General features: G+C 47.8%; 1 protein-coding gene across 13 annotated transcripts in view; it reads right to left on the bottom strand.

The window, feature by feature from the left end:
- Positions 1 to 780: 780 nt before the first annotated feature.
- ATP8A2 (ATPase phospholipid transporting 8A2) overlaps positions 781 to 12,922 on the bottom strand; it is a 574,503-nt gene continuing 562,361 nt past the window's right edge. For all 13 annotated transcript variants that reach the window (XM_038573452.1, XM_038573457.1, XM_038573456.1 and 10 more), the window contains 2 exons: positions 10,451 to 10,542; positions 781 to 4,230 (listed from right to left, as the gene is read on the bottom strand). In XM_038573452.1, coding sequence (XP_038429380.1) covers positions 4,133 to 4,230; positions 10,451 to 10,542 — 190 coding nt within the window. In that variant the 3' untranslated portion in view covers positions 781 to 4,132. The remainder of the gene's footprint in view (positions 4,231 to 10,450; positions 10,543 to 12,922) is intronic.

Below are 12,922 nucleotides of genomic sequence, written 5' to 3' on the forward strand. Positions count from 1 at the left end.
ATTCCTTTTGGGGATACTTATTAATATCTTCTGGGGACCTCAAACTCTCACCTCTACAACCCACTAGAAACCCTTGTCACCATCCTCGTTGCCTCTGAGGATGGGAAAGTGGCCAGGATGAGGCTAAATAATCTCCCCCAAGGCTATACTGAGACCAGCAACTGTCTTGGGCCAATGGAGAACCAGCAACAAAGCCAAGTGATGTATATGCTTTCCCTTTGAGGAGGGAGCGCTTTCTTTCACTATCCATCCCCATCACTACTAAATTTGCTAATACAAGATTTGGTATGGAGAAAGCATTCCACGAATGTGATAGGGGATGCCATCCTTTACCTTGACCTGATAAACTCCTTTGTTTGCCAGGTTATTATTTCAGGCTCTACTTAACCACAGTTTCCCCGTTCCCATTTTTTATGGACCCCAGGAGATGAAGTCTACATTTCAAATGCTGAGGCTGAATCACTCCTTGAATTACCTTGGGACAATGACTCTTGGTAGTAAGCCAAACGCCAGCTGGAATGTGTGCACTTCCTTCACATGTTCAAGACGAAAGACTACCTTGCCCTCTGGCAGAGTTTTGCAAACATCCTATTCAACTTATGGTCTAAAACATAAACCTCTAGAAACGGAAACAGGATAGAAAATTCTCTTTAAAAAATGAGATAAAGGGTCATTGTTATAACAAATGGAGATTACAGACTCTAGCTTTCTTTTAAAAATTCAATTGTTAAGCCTATAATATATATGTCTATATGCATTTTCAGACATTAGTTACTCATACTCACTTTTTTTTTTTTTTTTTTTGCATTTCACTGCTTCTTGACAAGTTATCACTGATTTTCACTGCCAGCTCCCTACAGCAAGACCTGCAGCCTTGTCAAGGAAAAGAAAACTTCAACAGAGTTCCCAGCCATGCTCTGCCAAAACTCAGGTTCATATTTTAGGATATTACTCCACGAATATTAAAGCAACAGCATCTCCCTTCTCCAAAGAACGGGTTTTGTATGCTCTACCGATCCCCTCCCTAGATGATCACACGTGTGCTGGGAGATGGGTGAACATAACACTGGTCAAGAAGTCCTGAACATTCTGCAGAGACAAAAGGTGGACACATCAGCCACACCCCCAAATTATGATCACGCCCATTCTGGTTAGCAATGAAGTGCTAATCTGGGCAACCAGGCAGAAATGGTTGGTCCATTCTGTTTCCCTACCCTGCCTTTTTAACATGCACTTTTCACGGCCATCCTTGCTGGGGTGCCAGGACGTAGGGGAACTCAGAGAGAAGTGCATGCGATGGCTGCTCTCTTCCTTCTGCAGACTCAGCCAGAACGGAGCACACATTCAAGAATCGGCAATCTGTGTATGACACCAGGCCGAGGCTGGGCCTCTGTGGATCCTGCTGCTTTAGCCCAATCCAGAGGCCGGCTCTAGAGTGCTGACCAAGTATGACCTGCCAGCCTGCATGTCACTTACCATGTGGCAGAGTGACAAGTCCCATGTGGCGTTTCCACTGAACTGACAGCTAGAGTACGCAACTTACTCCAGTCCACCCTGCTCCCTGGGGAGGGGCTTGTGTGACACTCTGACCTCAATTTGAAGACAGGACAAATGACACAGCCCCCGAGTTGGCCACAGCTAACTGTCATACATCGCACAGATTGACAGCTGCTCCTCCTTGAAGCCCAATTTAGTCATTTACCAGATAGCTTAATCATATACGAGAATTAATAGAAAGGTATCCCATCTAATGCTTCCTTCTGTGTACATATTTCAGTATTGCAAACACTGTTTAGTCTGGTTCTCAAAAGAATTGGAATATAGACTCCAGTCTCAGAAAATGTGACTGCATTTAACATAAAAAACACATTTAACATAAAAAAAAAACAAAATAAAAAACAAAAAGCCCAAAACAAAACATATACATGCTGTAATCTGAAAATCTAAATCAGAAGGTTTTAAATTTAAGAAAGAGCTAAGTGTCAGACAAAGATTGAGTTTTAGTTCCCCTTTCCAGAAGGCTTAGTTCCAAATGAAAAGTTCCAAATGAAACCATTTAGTCGGGATGCCTACCACACAGTTGATTCAAATTTTTGTTTCTCCTCTGTATTTAGGACATCATCTCTCTGGGTGTCCAATAAAGACCTAAACCTCTGTGTATTGTAATTCCAGGCACATTTTTTTTAGGGGAGGGGGTTGTAATTCCTGCATGACAGTCTCAGGGATTCATTTTGTTGAGTGCTCTAGTATTTAAAAATGGCTTACCACCTCGGGCAGGAAGGAATGGCAATTTTCTAAGCCTCACCTGTTCAATTCATTGTTCTGCTTCCCCGTAAGCCCTCCCTGGATCGTGGTCACTTTATAAGTAAAGGATTAGTTTTCTCAGTCAATGCAAATCATACTTTAAGTTATTACAATGCCAAATAAGATGTGGATGCTCCAAAAAATGAAGGATGAGGAAGCAAAGTGCACTATTGTTTTATTTCCCAATTTAGCACAGCCATCCCCAGAAGAACTGTGCCATTTTAAGTAGTAACAGCTGCCCAGAAGTATTTATGTTAAGCCATCCAAAAATCTGGTTTGGCAACCAAAGCGGAGAGGAGAGAATGTGCCTCCAGGCTGGCCATTTATTAAGGGCTCCAGGTGCTCACATTCATGCCTGAGGGCACACAAGTTCTATCCAAATTTAGAAGGTGGGACTCCACAGTTTGGAAAGTCAGTGACGCAGCACTTCTCCTCCTGTCTTAGACTCGGGACACTTTATTTGCAGAGGTACTCGTATCTACCACTGACGATAAGGAAGGACACCTCATCCATATAGAAACGTTTGGAATTCTTTCCAATTAAAACTGCATGTCAATGTCTTGCCTAGCCTCCTGCACGTATGATCACAACTGCCTGGGCTTCATTTCCGTTTCTACCGAGGAGATGTGGCTAAGGCGTCCTCTGTGTCCTCCTCCCGCGGTCTCCGTGTTCCTTGCCTCTTGCCTTCCCCTTTGATGGTCATCTTCCTCCACCAGCCTCAAGGGCCCCTACTCTCCCTCCGGGTTCACTCCTCCTCCTCTCTGACTATAGAGTCACAGAGAGACAGACGTGTCCCTTCGCTGGGGAGACACACTAAACTAATTCACTGGTTTCCCCACAGTGAAGATCCAAAATGGGCTCTGAATTCCCGAGAAAACAAGTGTGGTCTGACTTAAGCGATGCCCAAGGTCCAGTGGTCTGGAGGTCGGGAAATGCGAACTGAGAGCCTGATCAGAGCAGGAGTGCACTGTCCTGCAGGCTTCCCTGTCCTCGGGAAGAGGCAGGTAAACACTTGAGTCTAGGCGGGATAGCTATGCTTCTTCTCTTTAGTAATTGGAGGGGAAAGGGCGGTGGCAGAAGCGATTGCTCGCATCCACATGTGAATCTGTGCTAGGACAAGACGTGGAGCACATCTGGGCAGGTTGCCCACCGGCTGCCATGCACGGAGCACAGCGTCCGCCACGCGCAAGGTCTGCGATGAGGGCAGCCCGGACAGCCCCGGAGGCACCTGCGCGCTGGGGATGGGGCCACGGGGTTCAAATAGGCGCTCTCACCCCGATGACAGACAGGGCTGTGATTTCACCGCAATCAAGAGATTTATGCCAACTTCAGACAAACAAAACAGGAATCAAAGTGAGACATCAAGCTGCCTGCCGTGAGGTCCATGTGCTGCCTGGCGGACTCCATCGGCGAGTCAGCAGCACAGGAAGCGAGCGCCCCTGCTCCGAGTCCGCAAGGCGGGTTTCTCATGCAACATAAAACTCTTACCTTTCTCCCAGACCAACTAGTACTGATGTTAAATATTGGTGAAACGTAACGCTTTTAATTTCACACCTCACAGAGCAGAGCTGAATGCTTCATAATAACATACACAGCAGTTAGGCCAAGCACTGCCGACGAACTGGGAGGGGTCGGAATGGCCTCCCCTGCGGAATCTACTCCAGGTTCGCGAGGGAAGGGGCATCTAACAAACCGGTTGGCTAAGGCCACAGAAATGTGTTTCGTGGTGTTTTGGCTGCTGACACCAGTCTCTTCCGACAGAGATGTGTTAACACTGGGTGCAACAAACTGCATCTCTTTCCTGGGACCCATCAGGACAATTCATGTCTCATTTCTTCCTCAATTTCTTTTTGGTGGTGTCATAAGCACGGACTATCTCTTCCTGAGTAACGGCTCCATGCTCCTCTTGAGAGAAGGCATACCCATCTGCAAGAGGAGCACACACAGGGCTTGGTTAAGAGGACCATCGAGGAGCACGCTGCACTTAGAAAAAACGTTTTTGTGGGAGACAGGCAGCTGACCTTTGCCGTGCGCTGGGCTCACCAGCCTCGGGGAGGTGGGGACCGGGACAGACAGACCTGTGGCTCAGAAGGGAAACATGGGCAGAGTGTGGGGTCGGGCAGGACAAGGCCTGACCAGACAGGGCCTGACTGGTTCTGGCTGCTGATGCCCGATGCTGGGGTGGGAGGGATTCAGGGGGCAGCCTCCCTGCAGCTGAGCTCAGCCCGGGAAGCATAAACAGTGGGTCACTGGTCTGTGTCTGCACTTTCCCAGCACCAATCAAGAGGAGAGGCGACTTGCTCTGCTGCAGAAGTGTCCCAAGCTGCCTGAAGCTACAGGCTGGCTGGGTAATTTATGAAGCCGTAAACATGCCAGGGAACACACACACAACACTAGTGGTGAAAACTGGCAATGTGCACGTGATGCTTGGAGCATTCCTGCTTTTAAGCTGGACTGATTTGGACTGCTAATAAGAAATTACAGTGGGTTTATTCTTGTGTAAATAAAGAAAAGATCGCAAGATAAAGTCAAGAGGCTACAGGGCCGCAGAAAGACTGGCTCTTACAATCAGTTCCAATAATAATAAGAATAATACTAGCAGCAGCTGCCAACGATTAGTAAAAGCTATGTGTATCAGGCCTGTTCTATGTACTATACACAAACAGCTCATTCATTCCCCACAATGGCCCTATGAGACAGCTGATGGTATTCTTCCCATTTCACAGATGGGGAAACTGAGGCACTGGGTCACAGACCTAGTGAGTCGCAGAACTGAGAGCCAAATCCAGGCAGTGCTTTTGTAGGACCAACATTCTTTCTGCATCTCTAGTTCTAAGAGAGGTTTAGCATTCAAAAGCCCAAGGGTCCTTCCCACCAAAGGAGCATTTACAAGACTGTCTCTCTGTTGGCAAATCTTTCTGGGCCAGGGCTAAGAAAACGTCCTACAGCTGGATTAGACGTTCTGACCAAAAGACCACACAGTAAAATGCCTGAAAAGGGTGAATCCCATCCAGGTGTATACATGACTTGTCAATGGATGTGTTAGTCCACTGTCACATTCTTTAAAGGAGAACAAGAAATCAGAAATTGTGTCCACGTATCACCTCCTGGATTGCTAATTATTTTACTCGGACACTTGGCTTACAAAGGAAAGTTTCGGAACTATAAAGACATCTAACAGCAATGTATAACACAGCTGTGGTGGGGCTGGAAGAGGAAGAGGCTCCGACAGAGGATGTGCAGGGTGATTTTGTACTCTGCATATGCTCGTAAACCAGAGTGTCTGACCCTGGGCTGGCTTCCCAGCTCTCCCGGCCACCGCCTGAGAAAACCCCATAGCTCAGGAGGGCCACCCCGGGAGGTGAGGGCTTGTCAGCACAGGTGGCCTGCAAGGCAACTGAAGACACGGGCTAGGTAGCAGGGGTGGGTGGGAGTGTAGGAAGAACTAGGGAAGGATAAGCACAGAAAGGAATCTTCCCCAGAGATCTTCATCTACTGGCTCACCTCCATCTCTACCAGAACCAAATCCACAAACCAAAAGATGGCACCATGTGGCAGCCATGGCGCAGCAGCCCCTGGCCAGGGTGAGCCCCATCTGGCGGAGGCCGATGTCCTGGGGCTGGAATGCGGGGCACAGGCCTATAGAGGGGGGCCCTGGGGGTGCTGGGTGCAGGGCCCTTGAACGTCTTTTGATGGCTTTCCGACACCACGAGGCTTCAGAGGCTTCGAGGGATCCGAAGAGGAAATGCCTCTTCTCTCCTTTGTTCCTCTGACAGCTTTTAGATTTCCCTGTGCCTGATCAGGGAAGCCCAGGGAGAGGGGGAGACGAGCAGACGTCCTGTGTCCGCCTTCTGAGGTGGGTGCCCCTCTAGCACAAAGTGTTTTTTTTTTACTGTAGTCCTAGGCCAGACGCCTTTCCCTGGCATGTCTCAAAGCACAATCTAGCAAACAATACTGGCTCCTCCAGTCGCAGGCTGTGCTCTGTGGTCACTGTGGATAGTCTTTATTCTGCGCTCTTCTAAAGGGAACATTTCCAGTAAACACCTGATGTTTTCCTGTGGGGGCCACGCGGCAGTCCGTGGCCCACCGTGCCACCCCGGGTGGACACTCCTCAGCCCGGCAGAAGTGGCTCTGGCCCAGTGGGGGTGCCCTCCAAGCGCTCTTCATGAGCCTTTCTGGTGGCAGACCCATGACTATTGAGCTCTCCACCCTGCAGGCGGCTTTCTCTATCTGCTCTGCTTTCATCTTGGATCCTGGCACCCAGGGCCTGAGGCAAGAAAGGTGGTTCTAATCCTTGCTTGGCAGTGACTTGGCCATGGGACCATGGATTTTTTAATTTCTCTGAGTGTCCTTAGTTCACTGTTCTGTAATATAAAGGGCCTGGACCAGGTGAGGTCGAAGTTCCCTCAGAGCTCCAACCCCCTAAATGGGTGCCCAGCTTTTCCAAGGCTAACTATACCCAGGCCACAGAACCCTCTCCTTCATTCAGGGCCAATTCACACTCAGCACCAAGGGAGGAAGCCTCTACCTTCATACCAGTGAAGAAGGGAAATTGGTGCAACAACCCATCCAAACAGAACAACTGCTACCTGTCTTTTTTGATGGGTTTTTTGGAGGGAGGGTCCTGGTGGAGAGGAAGAAATGCAGGGGACTTGTTGAGACACACAAAAAAACACGTTTGGGAGTGTCCTTTGGGGAAAGGTATCTTAGCATTTGGAACAGTCTACTCCTTGTTCAAGTAGAAGGAGCAAAAGTCGTTTTCATTCACATCCTGCCTCTGCCTACTGGGACAGATAGAGCATGTAGCTGTAAGGCTTCTGTGGCTTGTATTTGTCTCACTGGTACAAGGGCCTTCTGGTAGGATTCCTCAGCCACTCCAGACTGGGAAGAGCTTGCAGGTGTCCATCTGAGAGGACCTTCCAAATAGCAGTTTCTTCTCCTGGGATAAGCTGAACACCCAGAAGTTACTACCAAAAGGCTTGTGCCAGCAGTTCCCATTGGTTGCATCTACCATCATGTTTCCAGAATGTTATGCACTAAGACTTTCTTCACTAGACTTTCTTAGCCACAGCAGAGACTTAAAGTGAACTCTGCAACTCAAGACGAAAAGGAGGATAGCTTGGTGGGGTTATCCTGGGGCAGGGTATCTCACTGGTTCAGATACAGTATTTTCCTTTCAGAAAGCAGGCCTGCTAGAAGTTAGGGCTGTAATGGGAAAACTTTAGTGCAACAACAGACTATAACCACTCAAATAGCCTCCTCCTGTCCAGCCAGCACTCCTCAGCCTGACAAAGACAACCACCATCAGGTCATCAGCTTCTACCTGGTGAACATTTAGATACCATTTGTATCCAAATGGGGAACTCAGAGGAAGCCTCCAGCTCTTAGCCTTTCCCACTTTCATTTGTCTTTCAGGAAGTCCTGGCAGCCACAAAGTAGTGATGGGGCCTAGGGAAAGCCCTGGATGGACCCAACTTCTGAACTTCCCCGGGCTGACTTCCCAGTGTATCTGCTTCCTACATGCTCAGCAGTAGCCAGAATCCTGGAGCAGAGTGAGGTAGGTGAAAGGACGCAGAGGGGTAGCTGAGTGTCTTAGTTGTTTTGTTCTCCCCAGAGAACACTTGGTGAAGTCCATAAAATCATGTCATTTTCCCCCCATTATTTTGGAATAACACTCCTCTTTTTTTTTTTTTTTGTTTTTAATAAAACTCCTCTTAAGTAGCTCTGATAACATCTTCATGAGAGTAGAAGTTTCCTGTGAAAAAGATTCCTAAAAGCAACAGAAATGATGGGGCGACCATGAGGAAAACAAGGAAATGAGACTATAGGAAATGCTGATCTCAGTTATAAATACTGTGTGTTGGTGGCCTGTAAGGAACTCAAAAATGCTGCCAAGATGAAAGTTTTCCTTCCAGTTTCCTAGGAAGACAGGCCCAGGACAGCGGAGGACAGACCCGGGAGGGATAGCTAGGCAGAGGCTGAGAGGAGAACACAGAACATCTCATAGGCCAGGGCCACTTCTCATTGCTCCATGGCCTTCTCTAGTTATTTCTGACAGAATGTTTGGTTAGTGATTGGTTTTTTACTATTAGTTGGTGGGTGTTTTTAAAATGTGGTGAGGGACTCCTGGGTGACTCGGTTAAGCATTTGCCTTCAGACCAGGTCATGATCTCAGGGTCCTGGGATCGAGTTCCAGGGCTCGCTGTTCAGCCAGGAGTCTGCTTCTCCCTCTCCCTCTGCCTCTGTGCTTTCCCTTCCCTCTCTCTCTTGCTGTCAGATAAATAAGTGAAATCTTAAAAAAAATAAAATGTGGTGTGACTTTAGAGGCTTTTTATTTCTTATACTCCTTCATTATCAATTTCTTTTGTCCTTCAAAATCCTAAGAGTTAAGAAAAAATTTTTAGTAGTTGTTTCAAGACATTTTATGACTCTCTCACAAAAGTTCTTATTCAGTCTTTGATCTCAATATATGTACCTTATATATTCTTTCTAGGGTTATTCTGAAATATTTGTTAGGGAAGCAGCAGGGCTCCATGGTATGAACCCCACCGTTTACAGAATCGGTACTCATTTTCTCTGTGCCTGCTATAGAGAAGGTGCTTTACACACACCATCCTGAAGCCTCACAAAGACTGTGTAAGATGTGTATCATTTTTTTTCCTTTTAGATGTATATTATTAGATTTCCTTTTTCCCGCACTGGAGGAAAGTTTAGAGAAATATGTATGTCACCCAAAGTTACTCAACTAGTGGCAAAAAAACCCACCAGTAATACCTCACATTTATTGGACTCTATATTGTCAGGTACTATTCTAGGCACTTGGTCTAAATGTTCTAATTTAATTCTCTCAAAAAACTCAGTTCTTACATCTTCTCCATTTTACAGATATAGAAACAGAGAGGTTAACTTACCTAAGTTCACAAAAAAGTGACAGAGCTGAGGCAAGACCCCCAGGCAGCCCTGCTCCAGAAGCAGGCCCCACAGACTTACTCCCTGGACACTGGATCAGAGAGATCATGGCTATGACCCAGATTGCTGGGCCTTGTGGGGCCAGTTACTATGCTGACCTGAGTCTCTGCCAGGTGCTCTCAGCACTGATACCACCTACTCCCTGGGACGGGAAACAAAGCACGTGGGATGCCATATGGAGTTGGTCTCTGTCATGTTGATATTCCACGTGGGAAAGTGAGGAGAGGGAATCCATCCCTTTCCTTCCTCTGTGAGAAAGTCTGTGAAGATCTATTGATGGGTAGAGCTCAACTGAGCCTGATATAGACCCCTCAGTACTTGTACTATGGATAAATGATTCTTCACTTCTCCTAAACCATCCCTGTTTCCTTCTGAACACCTCAGGAAAAGAAGAGAAAACAGGAAGCAGTGTTGTTGAAGAGAAGAGATGCAATGTGAGAGAGGGGGGGCGCTGGAAAAAGAAGCAGGAGTTGGAGGGGCAGAAGCAGGTGACAGACGTTGTGCCAACAGGCCTCACCTTAAGGAAGGTAGGTGACTGCCTCCCAAAGGACACCTGTGCTAACAACACCCCTCTGCAGGGAGCCAAGTGGCTGAATTGCTGAAATGGCCCCACAATCCCCCTGAGCTCTGCCACCCATCTCTTTTCATGGCCTCCTGCCCCCTCCCCTGGGGTCTGGTGCATTCCCACTGTCCCTGGCTTGGGTCTGAACCCTTCAGCAGAAATCAGGCCTGGCCTCCACTGTCAAGTGGGGGCACCAATGCTGGACTCAGCCTTCCTGGGAAATGTACAGAGATTTTTCCCCAGTGTTTGTCATTGTTTTAATTAATAAGCTAATATTAAGTAAGACAGTGCATATTGCTATCTTTGGGGCCAATAATTCAAAAGTAAGATCACTTTGGCCCTAGTTCAAAATCCTAGGCTGACAGAAGGATCTCGACCACATCAAGATTTTAAGTTTCAGGATTTTGTCATTCAGGCATTTGATCGGGTCTTAGGGAATTACCTACACTCAAGCCGCACTTGCCTTGGGCCAAACACACAAATTCCACCTCCAAGTGTGGGGCTCTGGCTGGACAGCGGTCTCCATCCCTATCAGCACCAGCAAGCCTTAACGAAGCCATCGCCTTCCCTGAGTGGCTGGGGTCAGGCTAACCAGAATGTGGCGCAGGTACTTACGGGGAACACACTGCTGGATGGAGCCTCCCCGGAAGAGAGTGGGGGGTGTCTTCCTGCTGAGCCTCTTCAGGAGGCGGTCACGTTCATTCATCCTGTGGGTAGATCAAACACAGTGAGTCCCGGCTCACGTGAACACCTCTCAAAGGGCCTCACCCAGTGACTTTAGTTTGCAAAATAAATCAGGGGGAGAAAGGCTTCCTCATGTCAAGGAAAATGTCCAGTTTGGTGAACAGCTCTATTATTTACGGTAGATGCTATCTTGACACCTTGAGTGCACTACTCCCTCTTCTAAGAGGCGCTCTGTTTCCAGTCTGTCCTGTACGTAACGCCTCTCCACACTGCCTTCCTCTTAATTGAAGTGCACTACAAGTGCACTTTTATACCAGGCACACCCTTGGCTTTCCAGAACACTTCTGTGAGCAGTGATCTCTTTCTATGGTCAATGTCTTAATGCCTCTGTTTCACCTGCAGCTGCCTCTTCCCAAGCCAACAGCTGTACCAGGGTGAGAGCCTTGGGTCCCCAGCAAGAGACTTTTTTCTGCACAACCTGATTGTTAATTTTGAAACAGTGAAAATCAAGGTGAGTCTTTTTTGAAAACACAAGGATTAGGAGCTCTTCTTGCCTTTCCTGAAATGATTCCCTGCAAGTTTGCTGTCCCTGTAAGAACTATGGAGCACAGCTGTTGTTTATTCCTATATAGCAAAAGGGGGGGGGGGGGAGTGTACTTTAAAATTGCCCAGGTAGGCCACAGGTCTTTGTTTTCTTATCATTACAATGTCACTTGTTCCAGGAGATTCCTGGAGTGTGGGAGTTTGCCAATGCCTTCTGATAAGGGCTAAAGTGTATTCCCCCCCAATTCATACGTTGAAGTCTTAACCCTCAGTTAGTTACCTAGAATGGGACTGTATTTGGAGATGGGATCTTTATTTTTTAAAAAATATTTTATTTATTTATTTATTTTATTTGTTTGTTTGTTTGTTTGTTTGTTTGTTTGTTTATTTATTTATTTATTTGAGAGAGAGAGAGAGAGAGAAGACAAGTAGGGAGAAGAGGAAGAAGCAGGTTCCCCATGAGCAGAGAGATCAATGTGGGGCTTGATCCCAGGACCCCGGGATCATGACCTGACCTGAAGGCAGAAGCTTAACCAACTGAGCCACCCAGGCACCCCAAGAGATGAAATCTTTAATAAGGTGATTAAGTTAAATGAGGTCACTAGGGCGGGTCTTCATCTAATAGGACTGGTACCCTCTTAGGGAGAGGAGATTAGGACACAGACACCCACAGAAGGAAGACCATATGAAGACAAAGCAGGCAGCCATCTACTGGGGGAGGAGCCTCAGAAGGAACCAACACTGCCAACACCTTGATCTTAGAATGCCAGTCTCCAGAAGAGTGAGAAAAGAAACTCCTGCTAAGCCATTCAGTCTGTGGTGCTTTGCGATGGCAGCCTTAGCAGACAAATCCACCCCTGACGGGTTGTTTGCCCGTGAAAGCACAGAAGCTGTGGTTGTCTGCTGACCTGAGCACCTGTCTTATGGGCTTTGAGCCTGAGAAGGATGGTCCCCTGACCGGAGTCCACTTCACAGCAACCTCAAGGGCCTTGAAAGAAGAACAGGGCCCAAGGTATTCTCAATAGTTTTGGAGCTAAAGTTCATTTTGCACTTGCGTTGCCAGAAGAGAGCATTTTTCTGATTATGCTGGTTGAAAGGACAACATTTAATTCATCACCAATTAGAGGTAAGCCTCAACTAGCTAAGCTTGGCAAAATGTTTGATGGCTGATGAGGAAAAACACTTTTTTCTATCCATTCACACTGGCTTTCCCTTCTCTCTCATGCCTTTTCTTCCATGGGCCGATTAATCTCACTGGGCCCTGCTGAGCAACTGCCCCAGACAGCAGGCAGAGAGGAGCAGATGAACAAGGACAAGCCCGTTAGCGTGCCCTGTGCTGACCCTCTGTGAGCTCACTGCCCCCCAACAGGCTGGTGCCCCCTGCACTGGCTACTTTTAGGACATGGGGGAGGGTAATGAAGGGCTGTCCTCCCTGTCTGACCCAGCTCTGGCCAGGATTCCTCAATGGCAGGCACTGCCAAGGCTCTACCCAGGGCATGAAGTGGGGGCTCCTGAGGGCTGAGCCGCAGCTCTGGAGGGCACACTTCCCAGCCAGGTTGTGGTAAGGGAAAGGAATTCCCTCCCCAGGAACCTAGTGCACAGACGCAGCCTAGGCTCTGTTCTCATACCCCTCCTCTGCCCTGGCCATCCTCATCCCTCCATGCTTAGGTCCAGAAGCTCTGCCTTGCTGTGGGGCGAATGAGAACTTCACAGGACCACACAAGTGGGAAGTCACACATCTTGGTCCCTCAGTGGGCAGGTGAGGAAACAGAGACTGAGCTGTACCAAATACAAAGGTCACAGGATGCTTTGCTGGCTGTGTTCTTGCCCCTGCCTCTGTGCTAGGCAGATGTCCCTAAT

Source organism: Canis lupus, chromosome 25 (assembly GCF_011100685.1).
Source record: "Canis lupus familiaris isolate Mischka breed German Shepherd chromosome 25, alternate assembly UU_Cfam_GSD_1.0, whole genome shotgun sequence".
NCBI classification, from domain to species: Eukaryota; Metazoa; Chordata; class Mammalia; order Carnivora; family Canidae; genus Canis; species Canis lupus.